The 24367-nt window shown below is 35.7% G+C and overlaps 1 protein-coding gene across 1 annotated transcript in view; it reads left to right on the forward strand.

The window, feature by feature from the left end:
* Nucleotides 1–2380: 2380 nt before the first annotated feature.
* Nucleotides 2381–24367, forward strand: part of LOC140743671 (uncharacterized) — a 47943-nt gene continuing 25956 nt past the window's right edge. Inside the window, exons 1-4 of the mRNA XM_073075115.1 lie at nt 2381–2539; nt 14640–14757; nt 15620–15781; nt 17166–17399. Of these exons, the coding sequence (XP_072931216.1) occupies nt 2457–2539; nt 14640–14757; nt 15620–15781; nt 17166–17399 (597 nt within the window). The 5' untranslated portion in view covers nt 2381–2456. The remainder of the gene's footprint in view (nt 2540–14639; nt 14758–15619; nt 15782–17165; nt 17400–24367) is intronic.

A 24367-nucleotide genomic window follows, 5' to 3' on the forward strand; every position in this document is an offset into this window, starting at 1 on the left:
ATTTTTTAATACAGATTTTCTTAACTCAGATTTCTTAGAAGAAGAAGTAAACTCTTCTGAGTTACGTCTTAATGACAGAAGTATGAGAATATAGTCCTCCGCACTGGCCAAATGCGTAGTAGTAAACTTTGGACACTTTCAGGAAATTTGTTAAATACTCTCAGGAAATCAGGCTTCTTCAGCATGTTTTCTTTCACCGTTAAATCAATCTCTATTCTAATACGTAAATTGTTTCAAAAAATCAGAAACGCATACGTGGATTTCGAACCGCGGACCTCCAGTGTGAATGGCCAAATATTAAACCACTATATACTGTGGACAAACCGAAACGAAATTGGCTTTCGGTTGACAGCCTCAGTTCAAAGCTAATTGTCGGTTCGGGTTGATAAATAAAAGCATACATTGGTGAAAATCGAAGTACAAATAGCCATATATCGCGACAAAGTGGACATACCACACAACCTGTTGAAAGTCTATCATATGTTTTTATGTTGCATAAAACACAAAACCGCAGGCTTGTTAAATACACGTGTTGAAACAATTTTCAGATATTATATGATATAACAATTCAATAAGCTTTTAGCGAACGGCCTTCGTTAAGTTGATATAAAATGGGTAACATTTTAACCTATTTTTAATTATTAGGTACCTACTCTTCGTTAAACAAATTAATTAATATATACATACAAATATTTTTGCGCAGAAAGATTTTAAATCCCTGAATCTCTTATTTTATATTTCTTGTGCAACAAGTAAGTGGTTGCCTAGAAGGGATCGCTATTTTAGTGATAAGGCCGACAATTGTACATTAGTTTATTTTTTTAATTTTGTATTTTTTACTTTTAATTTGGTGTACAATAAAGAGTTTTGTATTGTATTGTATTTTATTTATAAAAGTGCTTTTACAATTGAGTTCAACAGCAAACGAATCTAGAAACTTCGGTCTCTCCTAGGAGTCCGGGATTCGATAATTCTGATTTTTGGGGTCATATACGAGTAGGTACGTATTAAATCAATAACGTACAAAAAATAAATATCAGTTGTTCTCACTAACTACGTGATGAAATCTGCATTCATGAAAGTTTTTTTTGTCATATTTAAAAAGTTGTGTAAAGTCAGCCAATCGCTCAAAAGCTTCTGATTGTAATAACGCTTTGCATGTCGCGTGTGTTGCCCGTGTGCTGTGCCACACATGTGTAAAATGCACGCATGCCGCATGTCGCATGCATCGTATCGTTTCTTACGCATACACCAAAGAATCATAAAGAGATTTCCATTGCAATCTCTTTAGTTAATTTGTTAATTAGTTAACTCATTAGTTAATTAAGGTGCGCGGGTCACCGCGATGGCCTAGTACGAATAAGTGAGTTATATTCTCCAAAAACATTTTTAAAAATGTTAGTTACCTTACGATGTATTCTTTTACCGCTCAAGCAAAAAGATATTAAAATCTTATATATAGGTATGCACATCACTTTGAAATAAACACGCCAGTTACCACTGCTTAATAAATAATAGAAAATAGATATGACTTATGACTTAAGTAATTATAAAATAAGTACAAGTACACATAATGCCTATTAATTATGTAATTAAATAATATAATACACAAAATGCCTATTAATTATGTAATTTAATAATATTTTATTCTGTAAGGTAGAATTCAAATTTTATAAAAAAAGAAATAATGAACATACATACATTCTAACTCTGGGTTATTAAAAGTATAAACACTCTTTTTGTCTAGATAATCCGATACAAGTATAAAGATAAAATCTTGAATTACCTTCAGATAGGCGGTAATTAGCTCCGTCGAAAATATCATATATCGCGGCATTTACAATACAATTTGGCGCCAATGATATTACACGTGTAAATGAAGTTTGTTATTATTAGGTTTATAAGGTTGTAGATCCCAATAAATCATAGAATAGTTTCGATAGACAACGAAATATTACACACAATATATTTTACTGCTTTTTTAATTAAGTACGCCATTATTATTATTGATATTGTCAGTTATTTCGTGGTATATTTATTTTTCCAGGTAGGATGTAGACTTAAAAAATGCACATAATTTTTACATAAGTATATAATAGGTATATTTATTATTAGAATAATTTACTTTACATAAAATACGTAAGTACAAATTCACAAATTAAATTCTATATAACTTTACTTAAAACGAACGAAATTTGGAAACGGTAAAGACACGGGACATATTTTTACCTTCGCCTATTTAGTAATTTTGGTTACATTTGCGGGCTGTCACAACATCCCTAATGAAAACGGAGCGCGCTTCGATTACGCATAACGTTCATATTATGGTCACAAGATTTATCAGTCACACTAACACACGACTCAATCAGTCGCAATCCGGCAGTGCAGGGCGAAAGACCGGTCGTGCGTCCGCCGTGAAATAAATAAATAAACTTTAGTGACCAGTCGGTTTTAAAATGCAATATAATGAGCTCGGGACAACGGGCCTCAAGGTCTCACACGTGGGTCTAGGAGGAGCTACCTTTAGCAACATTTATGGGTCAGTAAACACTTTCTTAATTATTTGGATAACAAAACTATTGTCGCGATTTCGCGCTTGTTAGTACCTACTTATTTCGGTCATTTTATTGGGCTTTAAAATTAAGTAAGGTGATAAAAATCTTACTAAAATTTAGTACATACTAAATTTTTGTAAGATTTTAATCAGTGAAATGCAATACAATTTTTCTTTTGAATTTATTGATGCACTTCGGCGCGACTTTACGTGTAATTAATTGGTTGGTGAAGAGATAAAACAAAATGTAAATTTAAGCAGGTACGACATAGAAGGAAACTAAAGCTTGGTCTATAAATTTATTCATATTTCTTTAATTAAGTTGTAAAATTCGTCGCCGATAAAAAATATTCTTTGATTATTTATATGTAGGTAATACCTATGTATTTACATTTTTAAACTTGAACTCGTTTAACCATTGGTCGACAGGATAACTACGTATATATAATTACTAAAACAGGTTTACCGATATTTTTAATTACCGTCCCACTACGGGGCATGACTCTGATATAAATATGAGAAGTGCTAAGAAAGTGCATATGTACGCTCGCTAAGTGCATTAGACCTTGTCTAATTCTGTGGGGACTTACAAAATATAGTGATTAGTGAGGGACTATATTTTCCATAACCATTAGAGTAAGTCATAGTTCACTTTCAAATCTCACATATACTATTGGGTACTATTTGGGTACAGTAATGTACCCCACATTTGAACCAGGGGTTACTACCACCTCTTAACCCAATATTATTTTAATCATACTTTTAATTTTTTGCAGGAAATTTAACTTTTTAAGCAAAATATGACAAATTCAGTTGGTTTCATACAATGGATAAGCGAAAAATTAATAAGGGTTTAAGTTTGTTCAACTGTGTATTTTACTGTTTTAAGAAGGAAATATAACTTTCCTGAACTATGATGGTTTTTAAAAGATGGTGGTAGGCCCCCTGAACTATGACCGCGGGGATCTCAAGCCAGATTGGCCACTGAGCTGACGCTCATGTATGGTAAAGATAATATTTTGCGTTTTCACTAACCGACACGAGACGGATATGGGATATGTCGTTGCTGACAAGTAATCAACGACATGTGGCTCCCACGTATGTTCCTCATTGGGTCGTCCCTATAAAATAAGGAAGCGTAATTACACGTCTATACATGTGTGATTGAAACGTGTGACCTGTTTTCGCTGTAGTTACAGGGTAGGTACCAGTCATATTCCTTGATATATCTTATATAGATAGGTCACTTACAACTTAATAAAAAGTATTTTTATCCACCAATTATAGCTCTCGTGCAGTTTAATACTATTAGTCGTTATCGTGTCGGCGGATAAAATAAACGTTCTTAATATATGTAGGGGACAGGTTAGGTCGGTTTTAAATTAATGTGTCTTAAATTTTGGAACTCAAATTTTTACAATAAATATTGATATGAAACACCTTATACCTATTTACCTTCTCTTAAAAGCAAAACACTTTAATTATATTGTTACCAAATACCAAACAAAAAAATTAAGAGTTTATATCATAATCGGTTTTAAATATTATATATTGTTATACATTTAGTTTTTTTATAGTATAAAATAACAAAAGAGAATGCATTCCACCACCTAGCTGTAAGATGTACACCTGGATCATGGGACTTAATTGAAATGCCTTTCGTAAACTTATCTCGCTCTCCACACCTTAAGCGAGCGTTCATTTCATCTGATTGTAAGTCGTTACTGCCGGCCACAGACACCTGTAGCTCACTTAAAATAGAACAGAGCTTCCACCTGAAGTTGATCAAAAATACATAGCCACTCTTACATCTTATGTAAATCAGCCGGCATCCGAAACTCAGAAATGCTTGACTATAATATACTGTTCCTCCCCCGCTGAATTGGACTTAATCTACCTCCTTTCGATGGAAAACACAGATGTCCATGGGCGGCAGTAGCATATATATACTCGTATATGGATATCTGTAAACAATCGCCGAAAAGGATTAGATATTCCTACCTGAGGTCGGCCACAGATGCACCGCTACCCCTGAGGATTAAGCTGGAACGCCCTGGAAAAGTATGTCTCTCTTTCCACAACTTTCATACCAAAACACAGCAGCACTTAACCCTACTGTTAATAGGTGTGGCGGTGGTGCCGCCGGAGTCGATCCACAAAGAGTTCTGCCACCTTTGCCTTTGCCTTTAATACACTATATGTTGTTATAGGGATAATACTCTTAATCGACTGCTGTCACTATTTGAGTTTATTTATTTAATTATATACTCGTATATGATAAATGTTATGTATGAGTATGTATATATACATATATAATAATATATACATATTTTATTATTATCTCGTCAGTCCTAATACATATTTATATGTCTGCTGTTTTCATTATTGTTTGTCGCTTTTTTCTTTTGTTATTTTGTAACACCTGCTGCAAATTCTCTACATCCATCCAGGGTTGACTGGTAGAGAATACCATCAGCCATTTTCCCTTTTGTACATTTATTTTAGAGATGATGCAATAAATTCTAAAAAAATAAATAATCATATTAATACCGTGTATGCACTACCGCGTAACTTGGTTATTTAAGCTCCAGTGCCATAAAATGCTTTTACTTGCTAAGTAATGGACTAGTCGGTTTTCATTACTGCTTGATTGATTGAAAATGAATCTGGGAAAACAATTACTATCTGCACTTACTTATCTAACTTTTATTAAATAGTAATAGTTGAAGATAGAAGGATTATTTTGTTTCAAAAAAGTGTAGGTCAAAAAAAGATTGTCCAAGATATTGATTCAATTTCGCCACTCAGTAAAAATGTAAATTACTTTAAAAGGCCGCATGTATATGTTTCTCACCTATGCTAGGAGGAAGGGGGGGGGGGGGGTCTTAACTCAAATCCCTTTACTTAGCTGCATGGCATAAGGGCATGGTAGAAAGTCATAATATTTGTTCGCAGCGTCCCAACTTAGTCCTTAGGGAAAGCAACGCACCTTTAGTCAACCTTAGTCGCCTTTAGTTAACTTAGGTATTCGTAGGAATCTCATCTTATGTGGTGTTGATTATAGATGTATATGGGTTTATCATCAAGTGGACTGCATGCTCGTTTACTTATCTGTACTTATCTTATATATAAAATTCTCGTGTCACAATGTTAGTTACCGCACTCCTCCGAAACGGCTTTACCGATTTTTACCAAATTGTATATGTATATTCAGTAGATCTGAGAATCGGCTACTATCTATTTTTCATACCCCTAAGTGATAAGGGTCGTTCACCCTTAACATTTTTTATTACTATGGCAACACGTTAGTCTAGCTATAAAAATCTACACGCTAAGATCGAATTTAAAGATGAAGGCAAAATTATAAATAACAACTGTAGGTAGATTTGACCAACAAACGTGGACGTAATAATAAGAAAAGTAATAAAGCTATTTATGTAACTAACATTTCTCTCAATAATTAGAAATTGTTTTTCTATAATACCTATCCAAGGCATGATGCAGCCAATTTGTCACCCACGTTCCTAGAATACCGTGCAAACAGCAAATTCTCGGAAGGTTTAAGGATACAATACGATCGATAAGCGACTGATACGTTTGGATCTCGAAATTAAAGCTTAGACGCAGATTGACACAATAATTAACTACCTCCATATTTGTAATTATATTTTTTGAAGTTGAAACTTCTTTAGTGGCGTCGTACACTTTATGTGATGGGTAGAAAATGTTAAATTCGCGTCAAGTCACGTGCCCTGATCGAAAATTCGTAAGACGGCAAAGCAAACTGATAAAGTCAAGATGTCAGCATGATGTCAGCATAGAAAAAATATGTTAATGGGTGCTAGTTTCATTTCTAATTTATTATATCTTATTATTCAGGTTAGGTTTCCAAAGATTCACTTCTGCCGGCACTCCCGGAGTGCATCTCGTTGATTTTGTTTTATTCATCTATCCACTAAGGGGGACGGCAGGGGCGGTGTGTCCCGATCCTCTGGTCCTGCGAGGCCTCCAAATGTTTACAAGTTCGCTTGTAAACATTTGTAAAAACTTGTAAAATTAGATGAATAAGAAGCCTGGGGATCTAATTCAACTTTCCGCCCCGGAGCTCACTCAACATTTCCTCCCCGGACCTTTTTTTATAATATAGGAGTAGCAGACGAGCATGCAGTCCACCTGATGGTAAGTGGCTACCGCCCATGGACATTTGTAATCAACCCCAGATAGAATTAGATATTCCTACCTGAAGTCGGCCACAGATGCGCCGCTACCCCTGAGGACTAAGCTGGAATGCCTAATAATTACGTCTGACGTAAGACTGAACAATTCAGTAACATCAAATTACACGCGTGTTAAATTGTAAAACTGATACCATAAATTCATCCTAAAACAAATAGGTTGAATATTACATTTTTTGAATATTATCAATATAAGCTTAATTAATAAATATTATACGCTTTTACATTAAGGAAAATTAGGTATTGAGAATTCTGAGAGAACTGTGGCTTAGACTACTATGTTTAGTCTGCTATGTATTTTAATGCGACGTGTATGACACCAGCTTTACACAGGAATGGCATGAGCATCATAATACACTTAGTTCGGCAGTGTCCCAAATTATTAACTGTCAAAATGTCCCGCGTCCTAAGCATCCCAATCGAACAAATAGAGCGTAAAGGCCGCTATAATAAATTCACAGCACCATTAGAAACTTAATAAATTTATTACGATCAGAATAAATTATGAGATTGATACACCGCAGACGTAAATATTAATTGGATTTCTTTGATTCCACCTTTACGGATAGCTCTCAGGAGGTCTATGTTTATTTTAAAGCAACAATAGTTGCATATATTTTAAATTTTGCCTCAGTGAGGGTTACAAGTGGAAATTGGTTCAGTAAAAAATGTTTTCGAAGATGTATAAATTCTTCCAAATAGCACTTGGCCAGCGTAGTGGTCTATGTCTAAACGCTTTTCATTATAAGAGAAAACCATGCCCAGCAGTGGGAAAATCGTTTGATAATGATAATGAATTTATAAAATATCGTAGGTGATCTAGAACAATTATTATCTTGTAGTCCATCTGTAAGACCAGTCCTGTTATAGGATTTTTTTTATAATTTTAGAGTAGCAAACGAACATGCAGTCCACCTGATGGTAAGTGGCTACTACAGCCCATGGACATCTGTAATCAATCCTAGATAAGATTAGTTTCCTACCCGAAGTCGACCACAGATTCGCCGCTGCCCCTGAGGACTAAGCTAGAATGCCTAATAATTACGTCTCCCTTACATTAACACCAATGATCTTCTTATCGATTCAATACATGGGGTGAGATGGATGCATGTTACGTGTTAATTAGCTGTGGCGGCCACTATGTTAAAGTCAAGCGAGATAATTGTATCAACGAGAGTCGCACAGTCCTGAGAACCGGTGAATAGATGAGATGCGAAATGCAGTTCGGTGCCGCAACAATTACGGTGGACTTGATTGATGAATACGATAATAATTGGACGTAGTTATGCAAAATGATCCAACCCACCAAAACCGTTTTTTTAGTTACTATCACAAATGACATCTCCACATCAACTTCCGTATATGCAAAAAATATTCAAGCTGCATGGGACACATTTTTTTAAATAATAAATATACAAATATCAGTGATATCAACCATAAATTAAGCAATTTAACTTTTACTAAAATACCAATTTTCTCAAAAGCTAGTTTTTGTGGTTCAATTTATTTTTCTACGTACTATTATTCGTCCGGGTATATTATTATTCGTAAAACACCATCAACCCCTAACTCACTAATTTAATGAGTAACAGACGTTGTGAGTATTATTAAAGTAATCTGAGGAGGATTCGTCCTGTTTTTTATCTATTTTCGAATTACTTAGTATGTTTTGTGGTTGGACGTTCTACATAGGTTGGTTAGGTTATATTGGAACATGAAAGAAAATACCTACAAACGGGTAGCGGGTGTGTTCAATTTAACCTCATGATTTACCATGATTTTTTTTTTCTCGACGGGGAAACCTTTAAAGGTACCCGACGACGTGGGAGCGACGCCGGGTTATGTGGGATTTTTACTGCACTAAAACCCCCCCGGTGGCCGTCCTCAACGCTTGTTGGAGAACTCCGGGATCTCCGACGGAACACAACCGGAACCTTCCAAGCGCGATGCCCCGATCGGGCTCTACCCTGGGGGAGCAGTTTTCGCTCCTTCCACACCATGTAGTGTTTACGACGGTATGCGACCACACATACCGCCGTCCTTCCCGAGGTCGCTTGCTGGACGGTTCGAGCTCCCACTCTTGGCGCCCGCAACCCCCGAAAGCCCCCTTTTGGCGCCTCCTACGACAGGCAGGAGATACCGTAGCCCTATTCTAGTCCAGGAACTACAGGGACAGACACAATGATACCTAATGATTTTCCTAAATTACGTCTTCGTTTATTTCACTCGTCATTTTCTATAAATCCTATATTCTTCTCACATCGTCTGTGTGATAAATGATTTTGACTGAAATGTAGAGATGGCGATTTTTTCCGAAAAAGTTCGTTTCTCGAATCGATTCGAATTGAAATGTAGTAAACCGAATCACAAAAAGATCGAAGCTCAAAGAATCGATTCTCCAAAAATCGACCTTCGATCTTTTCAGCTAAGAATGGGCGAAGATAGCGAAATAAAGGTCACCAGGATCAAACAAGCACGGAAATGCGTATCCGTCATAAAAAAATGTCTATTATACATTCAACTAATTCGAACGGATCGACTTTCGATCTTCTAGGATGAAAGACCGATTTACTGAATCGGTCCATTGCTGGAGATCGATTAAAATAATCGATTTTTTTGGTCCAAAAGATCGATTCTTTGATTAATCGATCTCAGATCACTACTAAAATGATAATAACGGAAAGGTTTTGTTCGTTATGAGTTTAACTCTATTTCGTATGAAAGTGTGTAATTTATACAGGTGTTACTGTGACTCCTAACATTTCATTAGACCGTGTCCAGACGACAGACGTATTATAATGACGTAAATTGTGTATGAAATCATAGGTTTGTCGTATGTCGGTCCAGGCAAGTTAAACGCGCGCTTTTGAAAACATGAATCAATGATTATGATTTTAATGCTGATATATTTACATAATTCAATGTCGACCTGCAATACGGACCTGTAAAAACTTGTTATAATATTTACAAATATTCATTTAAACCCATGCTAACTTCTTGTTCAAGAAAACACGGGCACAGGCGCGGTGGCCTTCGCGAGTTCATGTTCACGTTGGCCGCCAGGCGTTTGCGCGACTGTTACGCGTTGTCAAGGGTTGACAACTTGGATCCTTTATTTTTAATTGAAAATGTATAAAATGGGAAATGTCCAAAAATTAGAATTTTCTGAAATCAACAACAATCCGTTAAATCGTAATACAAACTACTAATACGCTTGATACAACCGCGGGCGCGCCGCGCGTGTCTGTCGCTAGTTTGCATGCTACTTAGACCGCACGTGCGTTTTGTACATACTACTCGAACAAGCCAACTAGACGAATGTCAAACGTGACTCGTAAGCTATGTGCGTAGCGCTGCCAAAAAAAGAATGACATGTGAGATGTTTATTTATACCTATGAAATGTACATTTTAATATTTTTTTGTCTAATAATGTATACTTTAACGACTATTACGAATACTAATGAGTACAAAAAAATATATATAACGTGAAATTCGCAATATCATTGTTCGCTCTCCGCTACGAATAGTCTTATTTATCCCCATTTTGATGCTGTCTTAGCACACAGCACAGTCATAACATAACAAATAACTTACTAAATATCAAAGAAACAATAACTATGTACACTGATAACAATAACAACATTAAACAAAAAAGTATAATCCAGAAATTATTATGAGAGTTTGCGTTTTGACTTTGAGTTTTGACCTGCGAACAGTACTAAGATGTGATCGGGGCATGAGGCGGTACTCGGGGAGACAGGCCGCATTCCACCCGTTCGTCTAGTTGGCTTGGTCGAATGTATGTTTGATATTTCGTGAACGCGCCCGCCACCGCGCCCGCTATTGAACGTGAACAAGCACTAAGTCGTCGACAAGTTTACGAGTAGTTACACATCACATAAAAGCGCGCTCAACGCCTCTTGTCTGAACATGCTTCAATAGTGTAAAATTGTAGCGTAACGGAATGTTGTGTGACGCTCGTATGTGATGCGATTCTCGTATTGTGAATTTATATATTAAAGATGTTTTCGAGAATTTAATAATGTTGTTGTTAGTAAATATAAATATTCAGCTTTAGCGGTCACTTTGTAAGACCTCGCCACTTTCGGAGAAATGAAAAGCTGCTTTTATTATCATCGTGTATAAAATGAATGGTTCAGTACCTATGTTTCTCCGAAAATATTCGAAACAGGAACTGTAGTTTGCTTTAAACAAGTTCGTAAAAAGTTTCTTTGTTTATTTATTTATGATATGTGAATAAAATAAAACAGCACAACTTAAAGAGAAGTAAGTTCATTTTATTGAGGTGTAAGACCGTATAAATGTGTGGGAAGTTTATTTATTTCTTTATAAATTTACTAAATCCACAGCTAGTATAATTATTGATCTTATCTAATACTTAATATTAAAGTAGTAGCCAAAACTGGTTTTACATTTACATTTACGCTTCGTCTTTAAGATATACAAGTGTAAAGTTATTTATAATGGGCAAAGATCGGAAAAGTCAATATTGCGTCGTAAAATTTCGCTTTCATAGAATCTCGCACAAAACAACCATACGATACTAACGCTAGATAACCTTAGAAGGGAGCGGAGGAGTTAGCCGAATTCAGCATGTTGCAAGATAATAATTCGCCTTATATGGTTCCAGTTATAGTAGTAAACGGATTGTCGGATTGTCGAAATTTGAACCGTCTTCCTAGTACAGTTTAACAGTTAGATCAAAAAATGGCTGAAAAATCAGGTATGTTGTATGGAGACCCCCTTTAACATTCAACTTTATTTTATTTTTAGTATTTGTTGTTATAGCGGCCACCGTTATGTCGGCCATCCTCTGTAAATTTCATGTGTCTATCTATTACGGTTCCGGAGATATAGCCCTGTGAAAGACCGACAGACAGCGAAGTCGTAGTAATAGGGTTCCGTTTTTACCTTTTGGATACGGAACCTTAAAAAATACGCGATCATAAATAATTTTACGGACTTTCCTTTTTAAGATGTTACCCCAACTCACCTTAATTATTAATTTATCAGACTACTATCACACAGGCGCATGGCCTGATTTAGATAGTACGTACTAGTACGTACGTATTTCTAAACCCGCATTGTTTTTTTAATTTTTAAATTGATGATATGCGCATTTTTTTTAATTGAGCATGTCATCCAATTTTGTTGTTTGGGGCCTAATATTTTAAATAATTCGAGGAGACGTTTTGTTCACCGGGAATTTAATTTAGGTCATTTTAATCTATAAAATAATTATTTAGATTAAAATGTTACGTAACAATTGAAAGGGAACAAATTATATGAATTTTTTAAAATTATTTTTACTTATCAAATATATTTATCATACCTCGTGTTAACCACAACCACAGACGGACATATAAATACCTTAAATATAGTAGAAAAGCTACGTAGGTGTAACACCTACGCAATACGATTTTCGTTTCTGTGTCACAATTTAAATGGTCAAAGGTATAAACGCATCAATATTTGGCTTTCGAGAAACACCTCTGAATATGAGTATTGGTTCCGGCTCGCCGCGGGCAGGTTTACGCATGATCTGCTGAAACCACAAAACATCAAAGGGCAACTAGCCTACAAATATATACCTAAAAATATTAGGCCTATTCCTGTTCTAGAACTGCACTGTGAAACACCGCAGTGTTTAAATAGTGTGCTAAGGATTTGTAGGGGTATATTTTCATTAAAATACTTCAGGTCTTTTAATGAAAATGGTTAGGTTAAGTTAGGTTGAGCTATGGTTAATCTAGCAGGAAAGTATATACTAAGAAAGAAGGATAATTATATTGTTTGGAGAATAAGATATCATAGAATGGATTGCAGAGAAAATAAAGAATGGAGTTGTTATTGAATCTTTTATTATATAAAATAGTCTTTCAGGTGGTTCAAATCTATACCAATTATTTTATGATAATATTATAAAAAATGACGTTGACGTTTGAGTTGTAGTTTGCGCGGGTATAACAGAAATTATTAATTGATTCAAGAAATAGTTTTATTCTTTTACAGGAGTAATCAGCTTACAGATCTAATCTAAGAAACACAAATTGATCGACGCCCTTGATCGATGTCGATCGATAAGGGTTGTATTAAAGCTTGTCCATATATGAGTTCACGATAGATCGATATCTGCAATGTCATTTGTTGGGAAGGGACGATCCACGTAAAATGATCCATTCTACCAACGATTGATTCTTTCGATCGATTAGTGTGTGGGTATCCTAAGGTTCCACATCAACTCCAATTAATTGAGGTTTTTAAATGAATACAATAAAAATAATGCGATCATATTATGTTTCAATATGCGAGTAGGATAGAATTAAATCTATTTCTAACATGGAACAGAAAAAACAAGTCTTTTCTATGATTTCTACGAATAAATATTTCTACGATCTAGAACAAGTATTAAATTTACTCTGAAATAACAGTTACAGATAGATTTATAGATGAAAACTTTATTTTATTTTTAATTTTAGTTTATTATCTACAATCCTACATACTTGGCTAGCGGAGCAACATGCTTTGTCCACCGAAACAAATCAAGGAAAATCCAGACGTAAGACACTAATAAAAGAAAATTTCATATTATGAGAATTCCAAGGTACCTCATAAAGATCATAAGGTCTCATAGCCTTCAATTAATTTCAATTAATTAAGGATTCTACGTGGGCCATGTTTCATCTATTTTTATCTACTTAAGTCTTATTACATACTATTTAAAATGCCCTTTTTGTAGTAATGCCCTTATTACTTGTGGGTACTAATAAAAATAATATTATAACTGTTACTATTTATCACGTAATCATTTAAAAAATATTTTGTTCTTAGGTAATTAAATATTTTATTCGTTATTATGCGTAATACCACATTTTGCAATTTCTCTTGAAAATGGACGAAAATGTTGTGAATGTCACTGCTTATTTGTGTATCTACTGTACACATTGAACCTGATTGAGGCTTAAATTTTCAATTCGTGCAATAATTATGCGGTTAAAACGGCTTATGCTAGCGTGATGAACAGCAAAAACAAATATGAATTAAATCTTGAGCGTCGTTAGTTTTGGAAAGGTCTTAAAGCAATGGCGTAGCGTGGGTCCATGCCACTTGGAAGTGGACCAGCGAAAAGTACTAAGATTCCTTTTGTCACACTGCTGGGCACGGGTGAGGTGAAACTTTCACCGTCATAAGATTTTTTGTAGAACTCTCAGACGTTACCTCGCGGTGTTTTTCTAATTATTTTGATAAGTAATTTTTAATTAAGCACATAACTTTAAAAAATTAGAAGTGTGTGTCTGAGATTTGGATTGACAGCCCGAGTTTCAACCACTAACTCCACTAATCTAGCATTGCATGGACGGTTTTTTTTTTTCTTTTTTTTTTTTTTTTTTTATATAATGTAGAAGTAGCAGACGAGCATGCAGTCCACCTGATGGTAAGTGGCTACTGCCGCCCATGGACATCAGCAATCAACCCCAGATAGGATTAGATATTCCTACCTGAGGTCGGCCACAGATGCGCCGCTACCCCTGAGGACTAAGCTGGAACGCCTCGGAAAAGTCTGTCTCCCTTACCACACCCTTCAAACCGGAACACAGCAGCGCCTAACACTGCTGTTATAAGGTAGAAATAGGTGTGGCGGTGGTGCCGCCGGAGTCGAACCACAAAGGGTTCTACCACCTTCAAACGGTTTTATCTCGCCTGGAAATTGTCGGCTAAATAAATAGCTCCCTTGTTTTAAGATTTGTATACCTATGCTAAGGGGTCGAACCCCACCTCCCTTATATTTAAGTATATCGTCATGATTTTAATTGAGTTGAATTTTCAGGAAATTCGATGAAGCCAAAGGAGTGGAATTGATCAAAGAAAGCTTGAAGCTTGGAGTGAACTATTTCGAGACAGGGCCCTGGTATGGGCAAGGAACATCGGAAAAAACTTTTGGAAAGGTAATTTATACTCATACCGTAATTTATACTTAAATTTATTATTACAGATTTTTAATCCCCGACGCATAAGGGGTATTATAGTACGAGTACATTTATATCTACAGATATTGTGTGTGTTTTGACACGAATCCATGTCTGCATGGCAAACGAATCATATGGATCTTTACTATTGTAATGTAGATATAATTTGTCCGCTCAACTGTACCCATGGAAAACGATGTAAACATACGAGTATGTATAAAGAGATATAGCTTCAGCTAAGCTTTCGTAATATTTATTGGCCTGTTTTAAAATACGCATTAGGGGAACTTATTATCTATGTATGTAGTGTATGAACGTCGTCGTCAATGCATTACTGTTCCATCGCTGGGCACAGGGCTTCTCTCAGAATGAGAAGGGAAGTAGCACTACAGGAGAATACAGCACTAACGAACTTACGAATAGGCCATAGCATTGTCTGCTATAATAGTGGTTAGAGTATCGAAAAAATCACTTTGTATGACCAAACTACTCAGATTAAATTTATAATTAAGTTTTTAACAACTAAAATGCTAGATTAGGTTTTCCTTAGTTATTGGAGATTTTTAGTCACTGTCTAAATGGCATATCTTTTTATCGGATGCATTGTTGGATTTTAAGAGTTTCCACGCGAATCGAATCCAATATTTCAAAGAGCTTTCTTCCGGGCTGAAATGTAAGAATACAAATAGATGCATATAATCTAGTCCTTAATACTTATTGAAAATTGCAAATATACTTGTGGCAAAGCTGTACGAGTAAATAACTATTGATATTTTAATACATCGTGAAATTCTTCCCCATTTGAAATGCTAAACAACCCATAATTAATTTGTGCTTGTAGGCATTGAAGGGGGTCCCGCGACAGTCTTTTGTGATCGGCAGCAAAGTCGGCCGCTATGAAACAGCGACAGAACGGATGTTCGACTTCTCAGCGGAGAAGACTGAGGCTGGGGTGGACAATACCCTGGCGCTGCTCGAACTGGATTACGTGGATCTTATTCAGGTGAGAAGTCAAGACGCAAGGCCAACTTGTTCTAAATGTCCTCTCAACTGTATGGAATGCCCATGGAAAACGATGCAAACATGCGAGTATGTATAAATAGATATAACTTCAGCTAAGCTTTCATACTAGTTTATTGGCCTGTTTTAAAATACGCGTTACGGGAACTTAGTACACGTAGGCTTGTATAGTCCGCGTGAAACTGCTAGTCCGCTCTGAATATAGAAATGAATCGCGTCGCTATAGCAAATTGTATGACTACACCTGCTCGCAACAACTTCAGAGCGGAATAGTAGTTTGGCGCGTATTTTAACATGTACCTGATTGGTGTGTAAACAGTTTTGCAATGTGATTTTTTTGATACAAATGTGCCTCATTTAACGCGAATCAGATTACTTCGAAATCTTGTCTTAGATTATTTCTGCAAGCGGCGTGTCTCAGTGGCTAGCGTGCAAACTACTTTATTTATTTCGTAACGTCACTTCTTAATGTCTTTTTAACAATGGAGCGTTAACAATACAACTTAGATTTTATACTTTTTATGATATGCAGATAATCTGTATGATTAATTTTATGAACCCTAAATTACTATATTAATTCCAGCTAACGCCGCTCACTGCAAATGATTACATTACATTACGCTATATTTGTATTTATGCTTCCGCGTTTAGGCGAAAATATTATTTAATTTGCTGGCGCAACATTGATATATATTTAGTCCTTAAGTTTGTTATGCGAATCACGCATGATTGCGAGTTTTTGATCAATTTCAAATCAGATTTACGAGTATTTATGTTTATATAATATAATAATTGATTGCAAATGGATAAACAATATTTAACCGCAAAAATTAGGTATTAACTTTAGATTTTTGCGACTCATTTTGACACACTTGGTTCAAGGCATTAAGCCGTCAAATCTAAAAATAAGCGAATACAAAACAACATTTACTGGACGAGTGTTGTGTTCGCAATGCATTATATTGATTTTTAGCGAAATACTAAAAAACAATAATAGTGTCGCAATTACTTTTTTAAGAATTTAAAGTCCTAATAATTTGGGTAACCAGGCTCGCCAAAACGAATAAATACTTTATGTATCTCCAAGAAAGTTATGGGCGACAAATTATTTTGACATTTCATCAGTGATAAAATTTTGGAATAGGTGCACATTTCTATGCACATATTTTTATTATTATTTTCTCCTACACGAAACGTTGAATAAAATTAAAACATGGTCCATGTAAATGTTACTTTGGGTTTCAATAGTGAGAGGACGCAATTTTATTTTTTGGATTGGAAGGTGGATTTTGTATCAAGCTAAAACCAACTCTTGAACTTCGGTCGCCATCTTGAAGAACGGGTGAAAAATTTTCCAATGTCAACAGGTTCACGACATAACATTCGCGCCAGATATGTCAGTAATTCTGAAAGAAACTCTACCAGCGCTTGAACGAGCCGTCAAGGACGGTAAGGCCAGGTTCATCGGCATCGCCGATTATGACCTGGACCTCATCAAGGAGGTGGTGGAAGAATCCGAAGTTAAAATATCGTCCATCCTGTCATACGCTAAGGGGACCATAATTGATAATCGTCTCCAAAACTACACGATGTATTTCAAGGTGAGTACCGCCGATTATTACTTACAGTCTAATTATTCGTTATATTCTATGACTTATATCCTTATACCATAGATTAGTATAGATATCTCACTGACTTGTAATTGAAGGAAGCCATTAAATGGCTTAAACGGCTGAAAATTCTATGAGCCATTTAATAGCTTTTATGGTATAATTTACGCGGAACAATGCCGACATGCGCAGTTAAGTGGTCCAAAAACACGAAATTGAAAAAAAAGTGCGGAGAAATATAGGTTCATTCGTAAATGATCTAAAAACTACATTTTTTTAATATTTTTCAAACACGAAAATAGATAACAGTGACAATTTCAATTGTCAAAACTGATTACATTTTCTTGTAAGGAGTGAGTAATCTTTACTAATCTATGCCTTGTACATAAAAAATCTTGTTCAGGTAAGTATTATCTTTTTTATATAAGTATTAAAAAACTGATTTTGCGTGTTCGTCTAAATAAATATTTATGTATTTACCAATTTATGAAGTAGCAATTAATTATTAGTATTGTTCTTCGTGGGCCTGTTTTATGGATTCATGAAGATCAACCGTCGACGAAGGCTAACCGGCTAAATACCTTATATGCATTGCAGATTAGATTAGATAAGAACCATATTAAAAGATGACTAAGAATTTTATATTTATAAGTGCAAGGTAAATTTGAAAACCTTGTAAACACTGTCATTTAAGAGAGTGTTATTACCAAGACATAAATAATACAGCACTGATTGGCATTGAACGGTGAATAATTGATTTCTAGCCTATTCATTGCCCGTGACTTGGTCGGCGTAATGTTGTTTGAGTTCCCGGTATCGGCGGATGTGTAATATCTACATGTTATTGTTCCTTAAAGATCCTTTAATTATATTATAGAATAATAATGTGAAAACTTTTTTGAATTGGTATTTTAATACTTACAGGCAGGCTAGGTAGGTTATTGTTAAGGAGGGTGTGACTTCAACAATGAAAAGTCTTGTCGGTGGAAAATATTTTGTCACAATTTCCAAGAAGTGGCCTAAAATAATTTCTTATTATTATTATTCTACATAAAAAATTTACAGACCTATTCGGACCTATGTTCGCCAGTATACTCGCGCTCCACAGTTCTTTACATTTTAATTCAACGTGATGTAGAATCCTTTGTGGTTCCACTCCGGCGGCACCACCGCCACACCTATTTCTGCTTCATAACAGCAGTGCTAAGCGCTGCTGTGTTCCGTTTTGAAGGGTGTGGTAAGGGAGACATACTTTTCCGAGGCGTTCCAGCTTAGTTCTCAGGAGTAGCGGCGCATCTGTGACCGACCCCAGGTAGGAATATCTAATCCCACCTGGGATTGATAACAGATATCCATGGGCGGCAGTAGCCACTTACCATCAGGTGGACTGCATGCTCGTCTGCTACCCCTATATTATAAAAAAAAAAGATTTTACAAAAATGTCAAAAAGTCATAGAATTATTCGCCTGTGATTCGCTGACCATTTTTTTCGCATTTCATACATTGTTTGGGTCTGGCGACCTGTTTTTAGCAACTGTGTTTGGGGTCCCCCCAAGATCGGAGGCCTGGGGCGGACTGCGCCTTCCGCAATTAAGACGCTCCCCCCCCCTTTAGGACGCTAAAGCACAGAAGTCATAGTTCATATATTCATGGATTACGACTATATGGTTTATCCGACATTAATTTTTGTATCCTTGTGTGCTAGTAATATCAATGCAGGTGAAAGCTATATATAAATACCGTTGAGTGAAAATTCTTTGGCTCTACATAGCACGTTTAGCGACTTTCGTTTAGTGTGTCCACTTAACAGCTCCGTAGGTCATCACTGGTAGGACACAATGACAGACCTTGGTCTTCAGGCTTTGCAATATAGGCGACCAGAAGATATGACGAAGTTTCCCGAATGCTGCCCAGTTAATTGGATCCTCCTATCAACTTCCCCCTCAAAGTTGTTTTTACCTAACTACATGATCTGCCCTCAACGGTAACTGGGCTGCTCTGGTGGCTGGAATTCGTTGTCTTCATGCGAGTCGATTCACAACCCTTGAGAACAACTTGCAGACGTGACTCAGGAGCGTGATGACCGATAGTTTTTTAACATCGTTTTGTCCCCCTATTTGAAAGAAAACTACGTTGCTGCTGCTCCACGCCGTCGGAATTTTCCCTGTTAGTAAGACGGAGTTAAATATCCTAACTAACTGTTCCTCCAGCCTTCAACAGCTCAGATATAACGCCGTCCTCACCAAGGGCATTTCGGGTTTTAAGTTGCCCGAGGCCTAGTAAATATAATATTTAAATCCCGATGAAATATAATATTTAAATATCGTCCAGTGACGAGTTCCGAGTAACCACAATATGAATTCGTGTGTTATGACAGGAACGTCAACATTTAAAATTTTCAATTCAGTAAATTTCAGTAAAATTCTGTTATTATTTTAGTATTTCGGCCAGCCCGAAAAACTGAACGGTTGTTTTAATAGAGTTCTTTTAAAATGTATGTACCTATGATGTTCCATGCTGCAGAGAGTTGAATTGTGGAAAATTGATATTCGTTCCGGAATATCAGTTTTCCACAATTAATCGCCTATGAAATAGATCTGTTTCAAATAGGACTGGTATTTCCAGAGAGTACCTGTGTTACCTACTAAAATTTTCAAATGGACGTAGTTATGCAATATGGATCCAACCCACAAAAACCGTTTTTTAGTTACTATCACAAATGGCATCTCCACATCAAGCTACTTGGTACATTTTTTCTTTTGAAATATACAGATATCAGTGATACTAACTATAAATTAAGCATTTTAATGTTTACTAAAAGACCTATTTTATCAAAAGCTAGATTTTGTGGTTGGATCTATTTTGCATAACAACAACCAAATGATCTCTTCGATTTTTTACTCGATTGTCAAGGAAGAGTTATGTTTTCCGTCGGAATGCTTGTAAATATATTATAAATATTTATATTTTTAAATAAAATAAAGCCTATTGACTGTACTACGATTTTTTAAATAGCTGGATGGATTTCGACAGTTAAGGTATTCTACCTTAACTGTAACTAAGTAACATTAATTCTCGTCTTTTTATTAAAGTTATACTTCTTTGGGCGGATTATGAAAAAATGATGTGAGTGGAATTTTAAGATTCGTCACACGAAAGTTACAGTATGAAGTTGCAGCGGTTACAGTCTCGAAACAAAAGCTACCAAGAAAATAGTAATAGACCCTCTATTAGTCGCGCACGTTAGCACCATCGTCGCCTCTGTTCACTGTTTTCATATTCATAGTATTTATCCACAAGTTTCTAGTGTCTACATTCATTCTTATATTAAGAATGTTTTTTACTTATTAACGAATACCAAACGTGGTTAACTATAGTGTATAAAGCGTGGTTTTAAGTTTTTAAACTATGATTTATGTTTGTATTCTAATCGAAAACAAACTTTACTCGACATAGTTTCTATGTCAGTATAGCAAAACGTTACTATTAAAATACATAATAAAATGTGTTAAAAATATTAAATACTTATCTTAAAAAGTCCTACTGACAATGTTATCTATATGATTAGTATAAATGTTTCATTAGGTAATACGTTCAACAGCCGATAAGTGCTATCTAAGCGGTAACACACAATGCACACATACAAATTTACAATAAGCCCTGTGTAGTTAGTTACACGTATAAATAAGAATGTGATAAAGTGGCGAAAGTCAATGAATCCTCAATAACTACCAATGCAATAGCATTGTTAACAGTATTTAAATATTATATATAAAAATCTCGTGTCACAATGTTAGTTACCGTACTCCTCCGATACGGCTTTACCGATTTTCACCGAATTTTATATGCATATTCAGTAGGTCTGGGAATCGGCTACTATCTATGTTTCATACCTCTAAGTGATAAGGCTTGTTCACCCTTAACATTTTTTTTATTTATATGGCACAACGTTTCCGGGTCAGCTAGTAATTATATATAATTGTACTATATTTTGAGTGTTTACGTGCTGTGTACTTACTGTAAAAAAGTAGAGAACGGAAATATGTTTCAGCGAATTATACTCTTAATTCAATTAAATTATATTCTTAATTTGTTATTTTAAAAATACCTTGTTGACGGTTATTTTTGTTGTTAGGGTGTTAAAATGCGAAAATATGTACAAGGAATGGCAAACCCTCCCCACTACTATATAAACTAAATCTGCTTATTTTAGATAATAAAAAAAGGAAAAGGCTCAGTTTCAAGATTTTTCCTGTCTTTTTTCTTATATTAATTATATGTGTCGATAGGCACGCAAAAATAGGAGCAACTCTACTGTAGATACACCCTCTAGCTGGCTAAGGGGGGTGCGGGGGCTCCCAAACACAGTTGCTAAAAAGTAATTTTACCAAAAATTAAAAAACCCGACTGCATTAAAAAGGCTGAAGTAGAATTTCCATAGAAGGTTTTCCATAGTAGGATTTTCAATAGTATCTGCTTCAAAATCAAAAGATGTTCAAACAATATTATCATATTTTACCCTCGTAGTGCTCATTTACGCTATATAAAGAACGTATGTGTAAAATTTCAGCACGCTAAAGTTCAGCTGTTTCCCATTGCGTTGATCTCTGGCACAGCAACTTACTCATTTAGTCAAACAGTCTTCTCGATATGTTATATATGTATATATGTACCCTCTACGGGGTCGACTTTTCGGAAGGGGATAAATAAGTGTATCCTTGTTCCTATCCAGCAAGCCAAATACCAAATTTTATAGTAGGTGCATCAAAATTAAAGGATTAAAAAAAGCTGTCATCCCCTATTTTACCCTCTTAGGGGTAGAATTTCCGAAAGGCCTTTCTTAGTACTTATTTACTATATAGCGAACCCATGTGCAAACTTTCAGAACTCTAAATTGAGCGGTTTTGGCGGTACGTTGATTTCTGAAAAATAAAAGGGCATTTAGTTAGCCAGTCAGACAGTCACCTTGCTATTATATATTTGTATATATATAAACAAATATGTTTTTATAATCTCCCTTCAATTTCCTGTCGTTCGATACCCTTTTGTACAATTTTATAGTTAACCGAACCTATCGAGGTTCGGTTAACTTTTTTTGACACTCGGGTCATTGAGACGAATATAATGACACCTTAACTGTCGACATTCATCCAGCCATTTGTTAGATCCGACCAAATAAAGAAAAACAAAAAACATAACCCTTGGCAGTCGGGTAGAAAAGGTCGTCAGAACCAAACAATTTTGTAAAATCACATCATATTTTTACACTGGGGGCCTTAACTTAATTTTCCGCCCCGGGCTTCTGACGACCTTAGTCTGCCACTGCATACCTACAGTAGCTGTGGGTGACGTAAATAACTGTTTTTAGCTCGACAAAACCGTTACTAAGTTATTGCTTCTCCTGTTTTTTTAAGTTTTCTATAGAAAACTTCCTTGTTTCACTCAAACAACATGGCATTCGAAATTTCACGTTTTTTTTCGCAACAGGTGCTTGCATAACTTAGTTCAATATAAATTGTACAACAAAATGGCGACGTCTGTATAAGTTTCTCGCTTACATATTGCACAGAAAAAAAATGTGAGCCGTCTCGGGACGCCTGGCAGATGTGAAACATCGACATTATTTTGTATAAGTAATATGCAGAAAAGAATTTCAGACAGAGAAGAATACCAATTTCGAAGAAATAACTTTCAGCAACAATATATTAAAAATTCGTGAAGTGACATTGTATCACGAATGTTTTCCTAGTTCGTAGATAAGGTCACTAAAACGATTGTAACGACTAATATTGTTCGCGTCGTCATCAGATAAATGTTAACTACTTACCTATAAATTATTCAGTAGCGTCAAGGTCGAGAATAAACGAGTATCGCAGTTCATATAGTATGAGATAGTCGCCCGTCGCGGTGGTCGATAATCGCGAATAAAATAATTGGACAAGTGCAAGTCAAACTCACACGCGGAGGGATCCGTACCACCGAATTTTAATTTATTTTTCTTTTAAGTAATTGTTAACATAGCAGTGAAGGCATTGTGAATTTGAACTCTATACCTATTATTGATACGAGTATAATATAATATTGATATCTTTATATATATATTTCTTATGTGCGTGTGTATGTCACTGAACTCCTCCTTAACGACGACTGATTTTGATGAAATTTGTTCTGTGTGTTCAAGGGGACTTGAGATTTTTTTTTTTTTTTTTTATAATATAAGGGTAGCAGACGAGCATGCAATCCACCTGATGGTAAGTGGCTACTGCCGCCCATGGACATCTGTTATCAACCCCAGATAGGGTTAGATATTCCTACCTGAGGTCGGCCACAGATGCGCCGCTACCCCTGAGGACTGAGCTGGAACGCCTCGGAAAAGTCTGTCTCCCTTACCACACCCTTCAAACCGGAACACAGCAGCGCCTAACGCTGCTGTTATAAGGTAGAAACAGGTGTGACGGTGGTGCCGCCGGAGTCGAACCACAAAGGGTTCTACCACCTTGAGAGAATGGTTTAGACTCACAATTTAGTCCGTGGGAAAAGGTTTTTTTTTAATTAATTTTTAATTCGTAAGTAGTTATAGAATCAGAAACTATGCATTTGATCAAGTGATGATCTTTAGCAAAGTTGTTGTCCAAGAGCCCACGAGTTGCTAAGACCAATTTTCGATAGATGGCACCACTGTCATTCCAATGCAGGTACAAATTTTCCGTTTTATATATGTCATATTATTTCTTTAAAATGCGGGCGAAGCCGCGGGCACCACTAGTAATAGATAAAGCAAAAAACGCGCAAAAATTGCGGTTGATTTCAGGACGACCCCCGTTTATTTTAAAGATTTTTCAATAGTTAGTATTTGTTGTTACTTATTATAGTGGCTACCGTTATACATGCTCGGAAAAAAACAAGTATCAAGATATATATCAGCATTTAAGAAATAGAGCCCTGTGACAGACGGACAG

Source organism: Epargyreus clarus, unplaced genomic scaffold (assembly GCF_041222505.1).
Source record: "Epargyreus clarus isolate Ecla_fem2 unplaced genomic scaffold, WU_Ecla_fem_2.2 ptg000007l, whole genome shotgun sequence".
Taxonomy (NCBI): domain Eukaryota; kingdom Metazoa; phylum Arthropoda; class Insecta; order Lepidoptera; family Hesperiidae; genus Epargyreus; species Epargyreus clarus.